Raw genomic sequence first — 20,908 nt, forward strand, 5'->3', positions numbered from 1 at the left:
GGCGCTCCGCCCACCAAACAGGGCATCTGGAGAACATCTGCGGAGTGCAGAGCCGGTTCTTCGTCTATCCGTTATCAACTACGGAATACTCCGTACGGAGTGCTGGCCTGGTTTCTTCTCTTCCACGGTATGTCCGATGGCAAGAAGTTCAATCAAGGTTGCTCGCCATTAGCGTATCATGTGATCTGCTGACAAAGCTACTCCTTTCCCCCGGTTCGGCAGCAGCCAAAAATAGGGGGTTCACCCTGGAAAGAGAACCGACAACGCCTGGTTTCTATATAGCGATACGCTCACAGTCAATATGCTCCTCGAACTCGTTGCGGTGTCGAAAAACTGAGTGTCAAGAAGAATCCTCCGCGGCTAGATGGATAAATACGAGCAGCCTCAACTCAATTCTTTTCCCTCGCCTCTTTCTTTGTCCATGTCTCTTGGCATTTTTGTTGCTTGGCCAAAAAGGGTCCCGGCCTATGCCTGCTTCGGCATGGTGAAACACGGATGTTCACTTCCTGGCGGCCAGCCACAGGGTGTCGATGGGCTATTCTGGGAACCGGTAGGGATGCTCAATCTGGTACCCTTTTCCCGGCTGGTCTTGCCTTTTTTTTTTTTTTTTTTTTTTTTTTTTTTTTTTTTGGCTCGAAATATCACCTTGCCTGAAGTGCTTGGCTTGTGTGCGAGGATGGACCCTGCCGGTTGATAGGAGCTAGGTAGAAGCGAGCTGGCCTGGTCCGCTGTGTTTCGTGGAACACACCTTGTACAGAGGGCGCAAGAATATCTTTAACCGTCGCGTTTGATCGCTCACAGCTTGACCAGTCATATCATTATGGGACAGAACTACAATTTGAGAGGCGCAGCTAAGAAAAAAAGAAAGCTGAACATGAAACGCTCCCTGCATCTGAATTTGAGCTGTCCTCTCACTTAGCTCAGATTCAGCATTGCTCGACATGAAACGGAATCAAGCAGGTGTCATATCTGCCGATGGTGCTATGCATGGGCGGCAGAGAAATTTCCAGCCTGCTGGACAGGAGTACCAACACATATGTATCTCTTTCACTATGCATGCACATGTACGGAGTATAGCTGTATACGTGAGTATACATATGTATATCCATGCATCTAGTCCTTTTTTTTTTTTTTTTTTTTTTTTTTTTATTTCATTTTATAGGTTATCCCAGTCTTAGGCAGAAATCGGACGGATGGGAATTTACACGTGGAGGCGAGACCCTTCCTCCACGTGTTGCAGGATTTTCTAGAAAGATGGAAGGAATATTCGTTTGTTGTTCTTTTTCTCCTCGATCCTAGTTTGGGTACTCGACTCAAAGAACCGGCACAGGCCAAGGTCCTCCTTGGTGAAAGATGCGCGATTATTGCCCTGTCAAGGCTGGTTGGCCTTACGATGCTGACAGCCGAAATTATGATGGATGCAATAACCCTGTAGTTCCATTTTTATGAAAAGGAGATATATGCACTCAACCATTATTATTGCGCATATAGATGTATGAACATGACATAACCTCAAAAGTATGGATGGAGTCGTATCACCCACATTTCCCCGTAGCCCTACCATCGACGCCCATAGATGGGGTCCTCCCTCTTTGAGCCGGCGCTCGCCTTGCGCTCCATAACCGGCGGCGTGGCTCGCTTCCCGCTCCCCCCTTTCCCATAGCCACCGGCTGTCTGAGCCTGATAGCCTGTCGCCATCTCCTTCGAGTCAAGAAGCTTATTACTTTTTGTCGTAAAGCTTAACTTGCCATCGTCCCATGACCGTGACTCCGCATCTCGACCAAAAAGGGCCAACATATCTTTCATTGTCAGCTTGCCAGCCGCAGATTTACCCTCAATAGTAGACTTGGCTAGTTCGCGCTTGCGTTCTTGGAGCTCAAGGATACGCTCCTCCACCGTGCCCTTGATTGTCAACTTGTACACTTTGACATCAACCGTTTGGTTAAGGCGGTGGACACGGTCGATGGCCTGTTCTTCCACAAACTACAAAACGATGATAACGTTAGGCTTGGGGCAATTCTAAGAATAGAAGTATGGGGTTGTCAGGACACATAAACTTACTGGGTTCCAGAAAGGCTCGAGGATCACGACTCTGCTTGCGGCCGTTAGGTTCAGCCCCAATGATCCTGCGCGTAAACTACAAAGTAGTACTCGGGTGCCGCTTGAGTTCCGGAGTCGGTTCAAACTCGCTTCTCGGAGGTCGTTTCTCATACCGCCGTCGTATCGGGCATAACCGATACCTCCGTTTTTCAGGAAGGGCTCGATTTTATCAAGCATAGAGGTAAAAACTGAAAAGACAATGAACTTGAACTGACCGGATTCTCGTTTGAGAACCCTCATTAGATGTCGTATTTTGGCCGAGGTCTGGACATCATGGATGACATTGGGCATGGGCTGAGATAAACCAGCCTCGTCTTCATCCTCATCCTCGTCGGTTGCTAACTCAGTGGCATCTTCCTCATCCTCATCCTCATCCTCATCGTCATCCGTGCCAGAATCCTCAGATCCAATCCACTCCCCTCCCCCGTCAGCATCTTCGCCGTCAGATCCCACAGGGGCGGTAAGGTTTTCAGAGCCACGTTGTTCCTCGGGAACAAGCCATTCTCCATCCTCATCCTCATCGTCACTATCAATAATAATAGGTCTGGCCCGGCGGTTCCTTGCTCGCTGGGACTCTTTCTCCACTTTGGCTTCCACGGGCTCTGGCTTTGACCTTGCCTTAGTGTTCTTTTTCTTGTGCTTGGGCTGTTTCCTCGTAACGACCGTGCTGATAACTTGGGCCTTCAAGTCTTCTTCGCATTCACCACAGCGAGCCGCGCCACCAAGGGTTTCGTCCTTGCTCAACTCAATCTGACACACATCACATCTCTTAGTAGCCATGCTCAGCCCACCGAGCATATCGGCAATGTTGTCAATATCATTGTCCTTATTCTTGCCCTGGGTATCATCACCCATCAGGGCATCTTGCTCTTTGGCAAGTTCGCCCTTGACTAGGTCAGGATGGTTACAGGCCTGACGCAGCCTGAGAAGCAAAACCAATGCTCCAGCATAGCTTATATTCTGACCACCAATCATTCGCTCTAAGCTTCTGTCCGCACGTTGTTCGAGTCTCTGGTAGAATGCCCATTCTTCGGGACTAAACTCAGCCTCGATCTTAACGATGTCTCGCTTGACAATTTTGAAGCCTTCAGAGGGCCTTTGCTTTTGGTCACTACTCAGTTCCTCCTCATTGGAGTCCTCAATGTCTGGTTTTGAATCCAGTTTTAAAACATCCTTTGTACGTCTCTTCATGAATGCTTTGAGGTATACTTGTAGACGGCGAAGTGCCAACCCACCCCGGCCATTGCTCATGGGCCGAGTTATTTGTTCTCTCCAAGCAGCCAACTCGTCATACGGCTTGATCCGTAAGAATCTGATCAAGCTTTGTAACTCGTCCAGGTTATTCTGCAGTGGAGTTCCAGTAAGACACCATCTATATTGTGAATTTAATGCATAGACGGCTTGTGTGGCTTTGGCATTTCGATTCTTAATTGTGTGTGCTTCATCTAGCACAATCCGATACCAGTGGACCCCGAAACATCCATCGCTTTTCCCGTGCTCAGAACTGAGTGTTCCGTATGTTGTAATCACAACGTCAAAGCTGTCCAGGTCATCCCTGTGTTTTGTGCGCCCAGTGCCGTGATATACGCAAACACTTAAACGGTGAGATCGCTCGATTTTAGATTCAATCTCGCTTTCCCATTGCTTTATCAAGGCAAGAGGAGCTACAACAAGTGTGCTTTTCGAGACATTTGCAGGTATCTTGGATTTATCCTTCTTCTCCTTCCCTTTCTCAAATATTTCTTCCTTACCCTCCGGCTTCACTGGGGGCCGGGGGTTAGTGAGTAGTAATGCGATGGTCTGAACAGTCTTACCAAGACCCATGTCATCAGCAAGAATACCGCCTTTCGGCAGCACGCCTCTAGTCTTTTTAAGCCCACTCTCTTTATCCTTCATCCATGCCACTCCGTCGATCTGATGAGGTAAAAGCTTGACCTTCAAACCTTCCACGCTTCCATCATCTTCTTCTTCCTCTTCCTCTTCCTCGACTTCTTTATCTCCTGATTTTTCGTTGTCACCGTTCTCATCCACCTTGACTCCCATGAGCTTGTCTGCTAGTTCATCAACTTGCTTTTCAATCTTTTTCTTGCGTGACCTTGTCCGAGGCTTATCATCTTCATCCTCAAACGCGCCCTCAAGCAATGCTTTGATATTTTCGTTGGCTTTCTCGCTGTCAATGTAGGAATATGCGTCTGCCGAGCCAACTATTTCATCTCGAAAACTGTTGTTGCTGCTTCCATATCCAACATCAGGCGTGGTAAGGTCCATGAAATTCTTTAGCGTGCTGGCTGACTTGCCCATTTTTGGGGCTGATGGTTTTGAGGTGAACATTGGCTCTGGTGTCCGCCAAGTAGTCCGATCAGCATTCATAGGCTTCATTATTTCTACCACACTATCATCGTCAGGTATTGTTATGGTAGAACGGCTTTTGAAAGAAGATGGCTTCGTAGCCTGGTATGGATTGAACGCTCGCTTATCGTTTTCTTTTGATGCGTTATCATTCAAAGTCGAGCTAGGCGCGGGACGGTGATGTTCAGGACGAGGTCTGTTGCTTTTTGGAATCACAAATGGATGACGCTGGTTTGCACTCATAGACCCAAGCGGTGACGGCCTTCCAAACTCTACTTGCTTCGGGGGCTGTGTCTTCTTTCCTTCCACTCCGGGGATGGAGGGGATCTTTGGAGGCTCCCGCTCTTTCACCATCTTATATTCCGGTCAAGTTATAAGTAAATATCAATCACGACTTATCGTGGTCTACCTCCCTATTGGAATGTTAGATTCTGATTTTTTTTGTTGCTTAGATTTTAATATGGCTCACCTTCAGTCTATTATAACCATGCAATATTATGGGATTGCGGGAATCTGATGCGAGATCAAAGACAAAATAACATTCACGCCAACAACCAAGATAAAAAAATAGTTACTATCATGGCCTTGAATGCGCAGTGAAATGTCGTCGTCCTTTGATCGACGTCGTTTTGCCCCCTCGTGAAAATAACAATAAACGTTTTTCTTATCGATAACTGTCCTGGCAACCAGGCCAGCCTTAAACAGTCTAGCGTGTCAACTGCTTAGTAATTGGCACTTGATGTATCACGTACACGAGTCTCGGGTCGCTCCAACCTTCCCATCAACCTCAACCTCAGGCACCGTCAGCGGCTAACTGCTGCTTGCCAGACATTGTTTCATTGTTTAATATCAAGATACCCTAAACAGCGTCTTCTCGCTGCTTCTGTTTGCTCCTCTGGCCCAGAATCATTCCGCTTAATAACCGATGTATAGGCTATCTTGGATGGTGTCTACCTACGTTGGTGATTTTCGTCGTATAGACGAGAACCCGGAATTAAAACAGGGATGAAGAGAATGAAGCAAAAGGGAGGATTAAAGCATTATATGATGATGGGGTGCCGTTCTTCTCGAAGGAACCTATACGAGACATCTACCAACAGCTAAATGGAGACGTACCTTCAAGCCATGAAATAAAAATCAAAGGAGCCGACGGGGTGATTGTTGAATTTGAACTGAAGTCTGATCAGGTAGTTGAGTCAGATGATGCTGAGTTGGAATTTTTTTTGTAGGTTCATTATGTGATTATGTTTTGTGATAACCGTGACTTACATGGAGGTAGAACAAAAGCTGGCATTGACTATATGTTGCCATTTCTTCTCATGCATTTATCTACGTCACGATGATTTAGCTTATTGCAGTATGGTGATATATCATACCCACGTCTTGCGGAATAAATATTCCAAGGAACTTATCGTATCCCCGAATACATCATCCATTGTTACTGTTTCTGCATTCTTTGAGAAGTACTTAGAGGCATGAGAGTTCAGCAAAATATGCCTCTTAAGTAACTTTGGACAGGATGGCATTCCCTGCGAATTTTAAGATCGATAAAATTATTGCATTTGCATGTGGTCGAATTGCTCAGACTTTGGAAGACCGGCCAAGCCCTTGGGCAGATATTATTAAGCGACGGGTATCGCATCAGCACAGGTTGATATGGACACGAAAAGCTTTGAGCAAGTGGATAGGCGTTCGAGGTATTCAGCGCTTTACACAGGATCCTGCATACACTACCATTGATTCTGAACTTCTCAAAATGCACGGAATCACCACAATCCACGATCCTAAAGGTTTCCTTATGATTGACAATCCTACCCTGGTGATCTCAATGGCGCCAAATATGCTTGTGAAAGAAATAATCGCACATATTGCACAACCGGCCATGATTGTATGGGATATTGATAATGAAGAAAACATATTTGGTAAAAAAACCCTACCTCCCTCTCGGGCTATAGCTAATATATCTTCGGCCGCGTGCTAAAACAAGTCTAGTACGGATCTAAGATCCTCGCGAGTCAACGAATTGCTCAATAGTTCCTATTCTAGAACCGAATTCACTCAAGTTCCAGATAACTTCAGAGATATGGTAATATATACATAGCTAGGCTTATAGAATATAACCAACAAAGTGGTTGGCTGGAATGCCCACCGCAAGTGAATATTCATGACACACTACATAGCTGCATCGGACAAGCTGTTAGTGAGAATATTTACGGTAAGTGCGGAAACACCGAGGGCCTCTTTGCCTACATCATGCTCAACAAGAGACCTTCCACGACGATTGGTAACCTGTTACCGACCACTACCTCGTCGATTAGTAGCACTCATTTCGAATTCTTATACTAAATTATAATTAATGGCTGTTACTGTTATCATTTCACTAACAACTAGACATTACGCTTGACTAACGCCTGGACCCCCTGTCTTGTGTCATCTTTCACCCAGGCTGTTAGCAAAGGATTCGCGCACCGTCCACGGAAGCACGGCTGTCACGATCTATCATCAACAGGTATTAAAATGTTGACATACACCAGCTGGCCCGAGTTTAGGGCTGGCTCTTGAGGCTGGGCCCAGCCTCTCTAGTTAGTTAAACTGTTGAATGTCAGAGTGGTTGGCTTTCGATAACTACCCCGATGAGGCATTTCCCAGGCTACCGGTACTCTAGGATACGTAGTCCGGCACAACGCCACAAACCGTGTTGGTTGATGGCGAAAGATCAGGGAATAAAGAATACCCCTCCAATAAGTGACCATTAGGAAACCAGCATATGGCATTGCTATTGGCTGTCGATCTAATTTCTCGTCATATGTACCTACCCGGGCGGTTGGATGGAGCTGTTGGATGTACAGTACTCACAGGTCACCTCATACCCCTGTAAGCTATGACGGGGACCACACAGAGCCGTACAAAGGGCACATACCGGGTCAATCAATATGAAGTGCTTCTTACTCAGGGAACCGCCGTCTTTTCCAACGTGGGTTCCTACTCCATATTTATTTAAGGAGTTTTGACGTCTCATCCAACGCTCATCAATCCTGAGCTCAAATCTCCTTGATAGAGAATTATCAAAGTGCTCCCAATATACCTACTATCACGGAGCTTTGATTCCAAAAACAATGACTACCCAACTCACGGCATTAAACCTGGCTGCTGTCAAAGAAGCATACACTTTGATCAAACCGAAGATATGGAAAACTCCAGTCTACAAATCAGCAACACTATCACATACCATCAGTAGCTCCATATTCAACAAAGACAAGATTGGAGCCACCGGCATCCCAAAAATCAATGTATTTTTCAAGTGTGAGAACTTACAAAAGACCGGTTCGTTCAAATTTCGCGGCGCCTCCCATTTCCTCGCAAGACAGAACGATCAGGCGCTCCGAAATGGCCTAGTCACTTATAGCACTGGTAGATACTATCTCCATGCTCTCTCCTCTCAGATGGTATGATATGGTCTAAATTTGGCTAACGGTTATATGCAAGGCAATCATGGCATTGCGTTGGCCCAAGCAGCGGCGTATGCATCGGAGGAGCGAGGTTTCCCCATACCCCTGACTGTCATTATGTCCAAGTCTGCAGACCAGGGCAAAATCTCCATGATAGAAAAGCTCGGGGCTACTGTATCGGCTTGCTATCCGACAATGGAGGCTTGTGCAGTACGGGCAGAAGACCTGCAGCGGAAGGCTGGGCTGACCTTGGTCCCAACGTCTGGTCACTGTCATGTTGTCCTGGGCCAGGGTACTGTCATGCTCGAGTTCCAACAGCAGGTTGCAGGCCTGGGAGAGAAACCACTAGATGCTGTCATCGTTCCTGTTGCTGGAGGCGCATTATTGGCTGGTACAGCTCTGGTATGTCAGGAAGCGAGCTCCCGCATCGATGTCTTTGGGGCAGAACCGCTTGAGGGTGGACCCTCGCTCTTCCAGGGCCGCCAAAGGGGTCGTCGCATCAGTACCTTATGTCCCGACAAGTCAACCATTGCGGATGGTCTTCGTTGTCTCGTGGCCAAGTCGAACTGGGATATCCTTCGAAGCAAGACGCATGTTCAGGATGTATTCCCAGTAGCTGACAGTGAGATCCGGACAGCTATGCGACTAGTTCTAGAGGGCACGAAGCAGCTTGTTGAGCCGAGTGCAGCAGTGCCACTAGCCGCCCTGCTCTTTAATAAACGTCTCCATTCCAACTTGGCTCGGAGGCACGGCCCGTTAAATGTTGGTATCATATTGAGTGGTGGAAACACAAGCGTAGAGAGGCTGCTTTCGCTCTTTACGTGATCTAGAGGGAATTTTCATCTGTCAGCTGTCTTTTTTTCCCCCCAATAATAAGAGCACCAGTACGAACCAACATGTTGTTTTGATAGATCTTTTTGGTTGATTGGCTGCAATATTGTTAACTAACTAATCTAAAAAGGGTAATGGATAATTACACCCTCCTGATGATATTCTCAAAGCTGTCTGGGGGTCAAAGTCACTCACGGGCGAACTGGCCACTCAGCCCCTGACAACCCCAGGCGAGCAACGAAAGCAGCCGATAGGCCGGATAGCGAGAAGAGGCGCAGGCTAAATGGCCAACAACCGGCCCACCAGCTATGCAGCGAATAACTAGTTTAGCCAGCTACCAATTCTGTTAACTGAACAGTTCAATATGATCGATTGAATATGAACTGTGGTGGGAAAATATCGCATTCGCTCTTCGGGCGTCAAGGAGCGATCTGCTTCTACCCGTGAACAAAAGCAGAAGACGCCAGTTACGAAACCGCTATCATATTTGATTGCATGTTGCCCAGCCGGCTTCAGGTCTCCAGAAAGATGTAACTAGTGAAGCGGCATCTAGGTTACTATCTGATACTACTCGCTGTGGATGGTTCTCCGGTTCCTGTTTGCGTCCGTTGGATCTCACATCGTACTCCTGGGATCCACGCGGTGTCAGCAATGACGAGATCTCAATGCTGGGTCGCTGACCTTTTAATCCTACCTAATCCTCCCAAGATTAGCTACTTACTTACCTGACTGTCTGATTCCTGGAGGAAAAGTCGAAACCAATCGACGGATAGACAGTCCGGAGCCATTATACCCTTGCACAATCGTACTGTTAATATTTGTCTATGTGGCTACGTTTTCGTCCTGCTGCTTCGGGTTGCTGGCCTCCTGCCGGCGCATATGGAAAAATGCCTCACGGGAGGATCTCACTGCCATCCAACCCGTATAGATGGTATACTTTTGCTAGCTGGGCTTATATAGACGGCTCCAGGAGCTATCCGCATCTCTGAAAGTATGGAAACGATACTAAGCTTGTCTGCTACCGTTCCCTGTATTTTCAATACCTAATATCAAGTACCAGCCCCTTCTATACGCCTTTCTTGATGCATACAAACCGCCAGGTACTCCCCAGTACCAATGCAAGCAGCACTACAACTCTGGCGGAAAACGCATGTGGCTGCCATTCCAGAGATATATCTGTCGATGACGTCCACAAAGTCGAAGCCATACCATCAAACTCCCTAGACAAGGCTCCCGATGGAGGTCTGGTAGCATGGACTCAGGCCACCATGGCCCATCTAGTCGTATTCAACACATGGGGGTTCGCAAACTCCTTCGGTATATTTCAGGCCTACTACATGGGATATCTGGGCCGGTCTCGAGCAGACATAGCCTGGATAGGCTCAATCCAGATCTTCCTTATATTCATGATTGGGACCTTTTCTGGCCGTGCAATCGACGCTGGATATTGCCGAACAATTCTCGTGGCCGGCCTGTTTCTGCAGATACTAGGAGTGTCCATGACCTCGGTGTCTCGAGAATACTGGCAGATATTCCTTGCTCAGGGCGTGTGTCAGGGTATAGGGAATGGGTTAATATACACCCCAACAGTATCGCTAGTCTCGACCTACTTTTCCAAAAGAAGGGCTATGGCCATGGCTATAACTTCTGGTGGAGGTGCCACTGGCGGAATTGTGTTTCCCCTTGTTGCCCAACAGCTTCTACCCAAAGTAGGATTTGCGTGGACTGTTAGAGTGATGGCATTCATTATGCTCGCCAATGCATCTATCGTCATATGTCTTATGCGTGGAAGAGTTGCCCCAAGGAAAAGTGGCCCTATAGTCGAGTGGTCGGCTTTCCGCGAATTGCCATACTTACTGTTCTGCCTTGGCTGCTTTCTTATCCTGTGGGCTGTCTATTTGGCCTATTCTTATGTAGGTTGTCCCCTCAGGAAACCAAGCTCCAAATATTTGCTAACCCCTGACCTACTAGATCAGCACTTTCAGTCACGATATCATCGGAATTTCTCCCTCTACCTCCCTAACCATCCTACTTATTACGAATGCCGTTGGCATCCCCGGTCGTGCTATTCCTGCTTTTCTTGCTGACCGATATACCGGGCCCCTTAGCATGTATATACCAATGTCGCTAGCAGCGGGGATTTCCCTTTATGCATGGTCCGCAGTACGGGACTTGTCTGGTCTCGTAGCATTCTCAGTCATGTACGGACTCTTCGCAGCTGCATGTCAGGGCCTTTTTATCGCCTCTTGCTCCTCCTTGACAGTCGACCTTAGCAAGATGGGCACCCGAACAGGCATGGTATTTACTATTATCTCCTTTGCAACATTGACAGGACCACCTTTAGCGGGGATGCTCATAGAAAAGAGGAATGGTGATTATCTTTATGCCCAAATCTTCGGCGGTACATCGTTCATTCTAGGATCGCTGATATTGATCGGGGCAAGGTTCGCTCACACTGGGACCAACTGGAAGTGCCGTGTGTAAGCTTGGTATATTTTTTTTTTTTTTTGGACTTATTTAAATCTGTTGGATGCATTCCTGGGCTTTGATAGCATGGGTTAAGTGTCTGCATATACTCTTTTCTAGTAGTTAGCAATAATCATGATACTGTTACTTCTTCACTGGTTAAGCCTGAAATAGGATCACTACAGAGACACCACCACCAAACCATAGATATCATCAGCACAGAATTCAGTGCACCCACCAAACTACATATTTCTGTACTCTAACTACTCACAGATATTTTCGAGTCGCTCCCTAGATGTTCCATCATCGATGTCTCTCCGGGGATCCTCCGACGGAGCACTTTAGTCCGTGGTTACTCACTTTTTAACTAGCCGGCCGTCGTATAAATATCGACGTCCGCGATATCCAAGAAATTATATCTCTCACAGTCTCTCTCATTCTATTTCTATAAAGACGAAGAGTCGCAGGATGTTATCCTTTAAGCTTATACAATGGCTGTATAGAGAGTTCGGCCTTGACTCCGTCTACCGGACGGGGCCCGATACCTGGTTCGTGATGCTGGCGAGAACATGCCGGATGTTTGCGTTTGGGGCTATCTCTCTGATCCTCGCCCTATTTATGTCGTCTCTGCATTTCTCGGACCTTTGGATTGGCTTCTTTATGACGATGACATTGGTCGGGGACGTTATCCTCTCCCTTCTTGCAGCCCTGGTGGCTGACCGTGTTGGGCGTCGGCGGATCCTCTTGCTCGGAGGTGCTTTAATGGCACTGTCTGGCACAGTGTTCGTGTTCTTCGAGAATTACTAGATCCTACTTATGGGCGCTATGGTCGGTGTCATCAGTGCTACTAGCGGTGATTTTGGCCCTTTTCGCTCTGTTGAAGAGTCTACAATATCCCATCTCACGACGCCAGCTACGCGAACTGATGTGCTGTCCTGGTATGTTACGACTTCAACGCTGGGTTCTGCCTTGGGGAACGAAGCTGCCGGTCATATAGCCAGCTTTTTGAAAAGACTTCAAGGCTCAAAGCAGGATATTACGGATGTGTATCATGCTCTGTTTTGGATATATGTTGCAATGGGTGTACTCTCCATGATATTTGCATGTCTGATGAGCAGGAAGTGCGAATCTACCGAAGTGCAAGTGAAGTCTGCTACCGAAAGGCCTCGGGAGACTGAACCACTACTTAATCCTGGAACAGCAGGAGAGAATACCCTTGAGCAAAACGACAGTGACCCTGTTTAAACACCTTCCGCAAACCTCCAGCAACCATCAAGACCACAGTCTTGGTTTGGTAGGCTATGGTTCAAAAGCAAGATTGCGGAGATATCACAGGAGTCTCTCTCTGTGGTCATCAAACTCTGGATACTTCTCACAATTGACTCGCTGGCTGACGGAATGGTGTCCTACGCACTCACAAACTACTATCTCGTGCGTAAATTCGGTCTCGCTGAGTCGTATCTAGGAGACATTATGTCAATCTGTTTCCTGCTCATGGCCATATCTACCGCCTTTGCTGGACCTCTTGCGCGACGTCTAGGGCTTATCAATACCATGGTATTCACTCATCTTCCGTCTTCTCTCGCCGTTCTGCTGCTACCGGTACCCCAGAACGTGGGCCTGACCATTGCTCTACTATTCATACGCACTGGGCTGAATAGTATGGACCAGGGACCAAGAGCCGCGTTCATTGCGGCCGTGGTAAAGCCAGGAGAACGCACAGCGGTCATGGGTATCACGGCTATGCTCAGGACGTTGGGATCTACTATAGGACCTAGTCTTACTGGCTTTCTTGCTGACACGGACAAGTTCTGGATAGCATTTGTTGTTGCCGGGGCCTTACGCGTTGCCTACGATTTGGGGCTCTTCTACTTATTTGTTGACCTGAAAATCAATGCTCCTGAGCAGGCAAAGGACCCAGCGACAAATGATCAAATATGAAACTAGTTAATTCTCTGGTGATGAAAGGGGAGAAAGGTACTTGGCTAATAGGAAGAGCAGCAGAATGGTAAATATTATTAATGATTGGCTATAGGCAATAAGAAAGATAGCAGGACGGAGTAACCAATTGGCCTTGTTGGAAGTGAGAGATTGAGCGATGTGGGAAGATGGGTCTGGCTCATTCTTGAGGTATTCTCCCAACGTACACTACCTCCGAATAATTCGATAGTAACTAATATACGCGGATTATAAGTTTAGAAGTCAACCCCAATAATATTTTCATAAACTACAGCGAGGACCCAAAGAGAATTGGTTAGATAATCCTGGGTGACTTTTGTGACAGATGTTATGTCGACCCAAACGTCAACCCACTGAGGATGGACATATTATTGGCGCTGGACAGTTCCGAAGCCCAGATATCATGCTGAATTTGCGCTGGGGTCCGCCAATATATATCTAGTCCTGCGGTGCCATACTAGGTCTAGTCCTGTGACAAGTTGTGCAATGTTATGAGCTGACAAGTTTATAGCTAATCAGCTTAGTATGGGGAAAGGGCTGGCACATCTTCAAGCCAGAGAATATTTACCCGGAAGATGACAAGTACCCGGCGTATATCATGATCAAACGAATCAATGCTTTGGGCCACTTCCCGAGAAACTTACGGATATTGTGGATGAGAAGAGAGTAACCATGGCAACGCAGCGGATTTACTACGTTGAGAACTTGAGCAGTGAGCAATGCAGGGCATTTGCTCAAATGGAGGATGATGCTGAGCTTTCCAGGGAGACTCGAGAATTTTCTCTGTAGAAATAATGAAACTGCAACCGCCCCCGCCCCCCCCCCCCCCCCCCCCCGCCCCGATAAACCAACAGCAATGCAGCTGTCGGAGGACAAATGGTTTAATGGAACTTAGATTATTATACTCAGCTACAGAGGAGGCAGCTGACACCAGAGGAAAAATAAAGGAGTGTAGTTTTCATATGCGATCCGTGTTTTGTCAGTTCCCTTTCCCATGTTCTATGACCCTCAAATTTCACCGATCACATCTTTCAGTATCTCTGGAAGGATCACACTTGAATCACCTTGGAATAGCCAGTCAGTTGGGTCCAGGCCCCCCTTGGGGAGGTGAGTGGCATCCATATTAATCACAGCAACACGAGCGCCTCTATCTCGGCCTTCTTCAATATATAATGCAGCCGGGAATACCTGGGCACTTGTACCGATGACCAGGACTAGATCAACCGGGCCCTCATCGAGGAATTTATCTATACTGTCCAGTGTATCGTTAGGAAGCTCCTCGCCGAACCAGACTACCCCAGGCCGCAGAAGCCCGGTTGAGCATTTCGGGCAATGCGGGAGATCGTCTTCTGTGAGACTAGGAATTGGAACGTTTGCATCTGAAATGTCCAAGTCTTCACCTCCAGAAGGGGAGATCTTCTCATCCAGGGCAGCATGTATGGCTTTGGCAGCCTGTTCACCAGTTTTATCATCCGTAGATGGATTCAGCTGCGGACCTGCCTTAGGGATTGCAAGACAAGGGACAAGCGGGTCTTGGAAATCGTTGTCTCGCGAGTAGGTGCAGTACTCTGAAGCGCATTTCACAGTAAACAGAGAGCCGTGAAGACGGTGGAGCTGAGACTCAGGGTGATCAGCTCGTTCCGATAGGCCTACAGCAACGTTAGCACAGTTCTACAAAGTACAAGTTAACGTCAATATAATCAAGCATACCGTCAACATTCTGAGTCAAAGTCCAGAACTGTGGGATCTTCCTGGCCAACGCTGCGAGGGCATAGTGTCCTCTATTGGGATGAGCCACCAGGGACATATGCCGTCTGTAGCTGTAGAACTGCCACACGAGCCCTGGGTCAACACCAAATGCCTCAGGAGTTGCCAGGTCTGGTGCCCGATGAGAGCGCCATAATCCGCCGACCCCACGGAAGGTAGGCAGGCCAGACGCTGCAGAGAGGCCAGCACCAACTAAGGCCAGGATACGCTTTGATTTCTTGAGATGCTCACGGAAGCTGAGCAGGTCAGCCTCGGGAATACCTGAGGCCATGGCAAAGCGACAAAGCAGGTGCCAGACGAAGGAATCTGGAGGTCACTGGAGGTTAGGCTGTGCCACTACAAGGAAAGAAGAAAAGAAGGAAGGAGCAAGACGGAGCGATTTTATGCTTCTTTTTCCTCCAGCGGGAAGGCCCCACTTGCATGCAGAGCCGCAAGCTTGGGCGTTGGCGGACGGTGAGTGGAAGTAACGGTACGGATCGTTAGGCGTGGCGTGGTAACGGTCCAAGCAACGACAGCGCGTGTGCTGTTACTTCCACTGCGAGGATCAGGTTATAAGGACACCATTCTAGTAGATACCTGGCGATTTTGCGGAAAGAGGGTCCATTGGCTAGTAAGAGCCTCTTCTGCATCTATCTACGACCTTTTAAACGGATTAACTCGAGACTTCTATGGGTTATTGTGCAATGTTGGTTGTGGTGGAAATAATATTGTTCGTGGCATTTCTAAACACAAAAAACGGTAACAGTCCCGGACTGTTCCCATTTGGTACTGTTACCTCCACGTAAATACCCAAGTTACAGCCACGGGTAACCAGCGTTTAAAAGAAGCGTTGCTATTGCATCGTTATGCGAGCTCTTAAAAAGTGGCTTTCGGCTTATATTTGAATAAAAATAGTGCAGGAACTGAGGATGTCCATTAAATATCAGAATTCGAGTCATCGTGGTTCAAGGAGCAGGAAGCTTCATTGCAGCATATGCATGCTTCTTGTTCTCCTCTGTTACCTTGGAAACGTATTCTTTTAGATACGCTGGCACCTCTTTCACCATATTCGTCGAGCTAGGGACAGGCTCGCCAAGGGTCTGCCAGACAGGCACGATACCAGACCACACCTTCTCCCTCACCTCCATGCTATCGATATCCTGCTTCTCATCTGACACTTCACCATCACGCACCTTGCCGCTGCCAGCAACAATCTTTACACGCAAGATGGTCGTGCTCTGGAACTCGCCTGCCGTTGGGGGAGTCCGTGAATTGTCCCATCGTTTAGCCACGACGCCGTCAGTGATCAGCTTCATGGCATAGTTCTTCTCATCCTCATCCGTGACCGGCACACCATAACCATGCAGAACAACAGAGCGGTAATTGTAGCTGTGCGAGAAAGGAGAGAGGGATAGAACAAGACCATCCACGTGAGTTGCTGAGATGCAGAGAGGGAGGCCTTTATCCCCAGCCGCCCGTGCCATGTTCATCATGCGTGCACTGACATATCCGTGTATATAGCAGTCCAGAGGCTCGTCGATACCATTGGAAGGGAACTCGTAGGATCCCATTTGTCCGATCATAGGGATGATTGTAGGGAATGGATCGTCGCCGCCAGGCACGAAAGCGACATCAAGGTGAGTTGCCGCATTGATGATGGAATGAATAGGCCCGAGATCGTAGGTCACTGGTCATAGACATCAGCGCGTCATTCTCTATCCAACTGTCAGATGAGAGTTTACCTCGCTTAGCGTAACGGTTGGCCGTGTTGCTAATACCCTTGGGATACACAAGTGTCTTGCCCATTTTGATATGACTCTGACGGTTCTATATGCTGGGGTAGTGGGTAACGGAAATTAACAAAGATAAGTTGGTCTTTTGATCTTTCGATGACTGGGAGAAGCGTTTATATAGATGTGTCTGAACGTGTTGAAGGAAGGGCGTTGCCAAAAGGACGATGATTCATCAGCACGGTTAAATCGTCTCTCCATACTAACGTATCCCCAAAGCATCATTTAGCCGTGCCCCGCCATGCTGCCTTGAACACCGTAAACCATACCTTACTCTGTCTGAAGAACCGTTCTTGGTCCCTTTCCCCCAGTCCATCCCGAACTCTCGGCCATCTCATCGCCCGGCTTTGGCATTTGGGCCGAGCCTTATCGCCTTATCGCCTTTCCGCGGCTTAACTGTCTCCATCTTTAAATAGAATCCAGCCAACCAGCAGGTTTTGATTGACAAAATTCCCCCAGCCACGCTAACTCGTTTAGACAGGTTTATCCGAGGTCGGCCCTGGAGACCAATAGGAACTGATGACTAATGGGAAATAACATTAGGCTTTTTTTCTGCTTAGTAATTCTCAGCCTCTGCTGGAAGAAGCAGGGAAACTTCCACTCCATCTTCTTCCGAGCTGATAATCTGCACGTATCAGAATAATCAATACGGAGTACGGAGTACATTATAACTAACAGCAGCAAACTCCTATAGACACGCGGCAAACATATGAGAAAACAATATATACCAATATACTCCATACAATACCCAACTATATTGAAGATTCGACCTGCATTTTTGGCAGACATGCCCTATATTCTGATGACCACTTTGCCCATATGTTTGGCATCATATAGGTAGTCAAACGCGGCCTGCGAATCATCAAAAGTAAAGACCGTGTTATCCAGAATGGGTTTTAAATCGATTTTCTTCTCGGATAAGAAATCAGACAGGTTCTGGTGGTCTGTTTTGGAGCCTACGGCGCCCCCTCTAAAACACACAAATATCGTTAGCAGTGTTTAAACCTTGGAGGAATGGCTATTCTAAAACGATAGCTACCTTATGGTTGCTGTCTTGGTCAAGAGAGGCGTGATTGTATCTGGGAAGCTCTTGACATCGAATCCTCCCAAGAATCCCACCACGGTAATGGATCCTCTTCGGGCCAGAGATGTAATGCTCTGTGCTATCGTCCTAGGTCCCACGGTTTCGATGACAAAATCAACTCCGCGACCATTGGTGAGGCGAAGCACTTCATTCTCCCAATCAGGGTGGGTTCGGTAGTTGATAGTGTCGACTTCTCCTGGCTTGCCAAGAGCTCGCACTCGGTCTAGCTTCTCATCAGATGAAGAAGTGATGATTGGGCGAATTCCGGCCGCGAGACAGATGAGAAGACCGAACATGCTTACTCCTCCAGTGCCTGGGAGGGAAGTTAAAAAAATGCTGCTCTTCAATGTGGTTGTATTTGATGGAAGTCCTACCTTGAAGCAGGGCAGTGCCCGTGGAGCGAGGCATTGATAACGCTCTCCATGCCGTGGTACCAGCACAGGTGATACATGCTGCCTATGGAAAGTTGGCATGTCAATATACCCGTTTACTACTTTAGTAGTTAATGCTTTGCTTACCTCCTCCCAAGATAGGTAGTTCGGCAAGTGAAATAACACGTTTCTGTCGAAAACTGCATATTGACGCAACACTCCATCAATATGTCCTCCTAACGCAGCTTTATCTTCCTCGTTGTCATGAATATTTTTCACATCAAAGATAGGTGCAACATGGTCTCCAATCTCAAAGTCCTTAACGTCGGACCCAACCGCTATAACCTCGGCGGCACAGTCGGAGGCGGGGATACCTCTATCGAGAAACTTGATGGGATATTTGCCGTGCAACATGGCTACATCTCTGTAGTTCAGTGATACAGCGTGGATGCGAATCAGGACTTCTTGGGGCTTAAGGGTAGAGGGGATCTTTTCTGTGATTGGCTCGAGAGTTTTGAAGTCACTGCCCTTGCTGCGCCTGTAGGCCTTGGTGGTCTTTGGGGTGGACATTATATGTTTTAGTCTCAGGATTCACCAATGTATTGTTGAACGCTAGTATTATATTATATTGCTAACGATGCTATGAAACAGTTTGTTACCAAACAGCGTCGCCTTTATATAACTACGTTTGGATTTATAATCGTCAAAAGGATTTCGGCACGTTCCTTCAAGTCCGAGAGAGAACTATGCATAAGTAATGCATACATGCATGCTGGCGTCATTTAAGGGTATATCGGCTCCTGTAAACGGAGTTCATAGGCTGCCAGCATCTTCCGTTAATTGTTGGGATCGCCTGCGCGTTTACTCCTCTCGTTACATGGATTTCATAGTTACCTTAGCTGCTTTTGGCATTTGGGAAGGAAAAAAATCTATGTATCTATATACGTACCTCTAAATCCGTTATTCATTAGAGAGGCCCTGAGTACAGCTCCAACAGTCCTTTCCTGCGCATACCTCCCCCACAATCCACCTCATCGCCCAACCGATCTCTCCTCCCAGCTTCTGCATCACCCGCTGGCTGGCCTTGTTCTCCTTATTAACATCCGCAAACACCCAGCCTTTCTCCCTCCCATCGATATCGTCTTCCAGCTGAAGTGCATGGATAGCGTCATTGCCCATGCCCCGACGCATGATCTCTTTGGAGAGCAGGGCCGCGAGGCCTCGTCCACGGTGCTCCGGCTCAACATGTAGAACGATCATGCTCCCGTCATATGTGAGGAAAGCCCAGCCAATAGGCATTTCTTCGACCTTGTCTACACCGTTCCCGTTTATAGGAGCAACAAGGGTTTCACTCTGGCCTTTCGCAGCTACATCTGCCTCTATGTCGTCATGGTAGAGAGCTACGCTGGCAGGGAATGAAGCCCGAGTGCGTTGGATGTGTGTGCGACTTAGAACCAGTCCAAAATGATGATCTTGGATCCCACGGCGGCCCTTGTTGTCATGGAATCGGTATCCCTGCGGTGGTTCGTTGTCACCAGTGTCATAATGGGCTCGGTCAAACATGTACTTCTCGCATAGATCGACACGGTTGATGTGAAAGAAAGGCTTCTGGTCTGAGCCGTCCTGTTCCCTGGGTCCCAATTGGCCGAGCAGCTCAGCCAGGCCATCATTTATTGTCCCCATCAGTAGACCAGTCGGAGGAACGGCAGGTAGCTTCTTAACTCCGTTTGGCTGCGAGCCGGGGATGTTTCTCTCAAGGGCTCCTGGGGTGGACAAGAGTGATGGCAGCAATTTTGAGCGAACATACGCAAGCAGATTCCTGAGCTGCTCTCGAGCCTGCTTCAGTGTCCCTTCATCGGCCATCAGGGTGGTCTGCATCGTGTCTCCAATTATCTCGTTACGCCCATCTGCCTCTAGGCTTGAGTACGCCCACATTTGCGTCTCAGGGTAACGGAATACATCTACATATGCCACCACCCATGGTTCCTCCAGCTGTCTCTTATTCTCTGCGGCGTCTGATCCTGATCTTAAACCCCAGGTTGATCCTGATTCTGGGGGAAATGAAGCTAGGACACGCGCTTCTGCAGAACGTGGGAAGACGCCAAAGGATTGAATGATTCGCAGCACTGGTCCGGAGTGTGGTAGATGACGCTGCAGACGCGGGACTAGGGTGCGAGCGGGATCCGGATGGACATGTATTGAAGCCACCATTGTTATGTCCCTGGATCTCCGAGTGTGAAAAAAGAAGGGGGATACGGTGAGAGGAAGAAACGAAGGGACAATGAGGTGAGTAATTGTATTATAAATAGTTTCCCTATATATAACTAGACCAAAGCCCTTGTATAGTTACCAATCTCCGTTAGCCGTATGACAAGGTGGCTCACTGGATGTTCGTATAACAGATCCTCTATAGATTCACTGCCGCACAATGGCCTTCCACATTGCCCACTGTGAAGCTAAAACTGCGAATCTCTGCTGGATCCCTAGAATTGATACCTGTTATCTTGGTCATGATCAGTCAAAACGTCGCCACGAGCCGCCATTAAGACAATTTGAAGTCAGTCGCGTGCTGAAGAGAAGAACTTGATTACATAATTAAATGTATTTCTATCTCGTAGACTGCTCACGTTATCTAAACTTAGAATTGGCCAATAGAAATTCCAGGAATTGAAGCTCAAAGCTTTGTTTGCATTAAAAAGCAACTGGTATCTCGCTTTTTATCTGATCCTTGACTTGGAAGCTGTCAAGCAACCAACTTCTTCC

The 20,908-nt window shown here is 47.7% G+C and overlaps 9 protein-coding genes across 9 annotated transcripts; 4 read left to right on the forward strand and 5 right to left on the reverse strand.

Moving 5' to 3' along the window:
- Positions 1 to 1,557: 1,557 nt before the first annotated feature.
- Positions 1,558 to 4,803, reverse strand: ARB_05285 (uncharacterized protein; the record flags this gene model as incomplete). Its single annotated transcript, XM_003016945.1, has 2 exons — positions 1,558 to 1,983; positions 2,062 to 4,803. 2 exons carry the CDS (start codon positions 4,801 to 4,803, stop codon positions 1,558 to 1,560), a joined length of 3,168 nt encoding a protein of 1,055 aa, XP_003016991.1.
- Positions 4,804 to 5,968: 1,165 nt separating this feature from the next.
- On the forward strand, positions 5,969 to 6,795 carry ARB_05286 (uncharacterized protein; the record flags this gene model as incomplete). The annotated part of the gene is made up of 2 exons (XM_003016946.1): positions 5,969 to 6,371; positions 6,563 to 6,795. 2 exons carry the CDS (start codon positions 5,969 to 5,971, stop codon positions 6,793 to 6,795), a joined length of 636 nt encoding a protein of 211 aa, XP_003016992.1.
- Positions 6,796 to 7,565: 770 nt separating this feature from the next.
- Positions 7,566 to 8,723, forward strand: ARB_05287 (uncharacterized protein; the record flags this gene model as incomplete). The annotated part of the gene is made up of 2 exons (XM_003016947.1): positions 7,566 to 7,895; positions 8,037 to 8,723. The coding sequence occupies 2 exons, from the start codon at positions 7,566 to 7,568 to the stop codon at positions 8,721 to 8,723; spliced, it is 1,017 nt and encodes a 338-aa protein (XP_003016993.1).
- Positions 8,724 to 9,811: 1,088 nt separating this feature from the next.
- ARB_05288 (uncharacterized protein) lies at positions 9,812 to 11,213 on the forward strand (the record flags this gene model as incomplete). Its single annotated transcript, XM_003016948.1, has 2 exons — positions 9,812 to 10,642; positions 10,701 to 11,213. The coding sequence occupies 2 exons, from the start codon at positions 9,812 to 9,814 to the stop codon at positions 11,211 to 11,213; spliced, it is 1,344 nt and encodes a 447-aa protein (XP_003016994.1).
- An 807-nt stretch (positions 11,214 to 12,020) lies between these two features.
- On the forward strand, positions 12,021 to 13,136 carry ARB_05289 (MFS transporter, putative; the record flags this gene model as incomplete). The annotated part of the gene is made up of 2 exons (XM_003016949.1): positions 12,021 to 12,316; positions 12,494 to 13,136. 2 exons carry the CDS (start codon positions 12,021 to 12,023, stop codon positions 13,134 to 13,136), a joined length of 939 nt encoding a protein of 312 aa, XP_003016995.1.
- Positions 13,137 to 14,162: 1,026 nt separating this feature from the next.
- ARB_05290 (uncharacterized protein) lies at positions 14,163 to 15,192 on the reverse strand (the record flags this gene model as incomplete). Its single annotated transcript, XM_003016950.1, has 2 exons — positions 14,163 to 14,803; positions 14,865 to 15,192. 2 exons carry the CDS (start codon positions 15,190 to 15,192, stop codon positions 14,163 to 14,165), a joined length of 969 nt encoding a protein of 322 aa, XP_003016996.1.
- A 673-nt stretch (positions 15,193 to 15,865) lies between these two features.
- On the reverse strand, positions 15,866 to 16,706 carry ARB_05291 (uncharacterized protein; the record flags this gene model as incomplete). The annotated part of the gene is made up of 2 exons (XM_003016951.1): positions 15,866 to 16,587; positions 16,643 to 16,706. 2 exons carry the CDS (start codon positions 16,704 to 16,706, stop codon positions 15,866 to 15,868), a joined length of 786 nt encoding a protein of 261 aa, XP_003016997.1.
- Positions 16,707 to 17,482: 776 nt separating this feature from the next.
- ARB_05292 (zinc-containing alcohol dehydrogenase, putative) lies at positions 17,483 to 18,715 on the reverse strand (the record flags this gene model as incomplete). The annotated part of the gene is made up of 2 exons (XM_003016952.1): positions 17,483 to 17,660; positions 17,730 to 18,715. The coding sequence occupies 2 exons, from the start codon at positions 18,713 to 18,715 to the stop codon at positions 17,483 to 17,485; spliced, it is 1,164 nt and encodes a 387-aa protein (XP_003016998.1).
- Positions 18,716 to 19,105: 390 nt separating this feature from the next.
- On the reverse strand, positions 19,106 to 20,356 carry ARB_05293 (acetyltransferase, GNAT family; the record flags this gene model as incomplete). The annotated part of the gene is made up of 1 exon (XM_003016953.1): positions 19,106 to 20,356. One exon carries the CDS (start codon positions 20,354 to 20,356, stop codon positions 19,106 to 19,108), a length of 1,251 nt encoding a protein of 416 aa, XP_003016999.1.
- Positions 20,357 to 20,908: the final 552 nt, after the last annotated feature.

The sequence above is a fragment of the Trichophyton benhamiae genome, assembly GCF_000151125.1.
Source record: "Trichophyton benhamiae CBS 112371 chromosome Unknown contig01989.5, whole genome shotgun sequence".
In the NCBI taxonomy this organism is placed as follows: domain Eukaryota; kingdom Fungi; phylum Ascomycota; class Eurotiomycetes; order Onygenales; family Arthrodermataceae; genus Trichophyton; species Trichophyton benhamiae.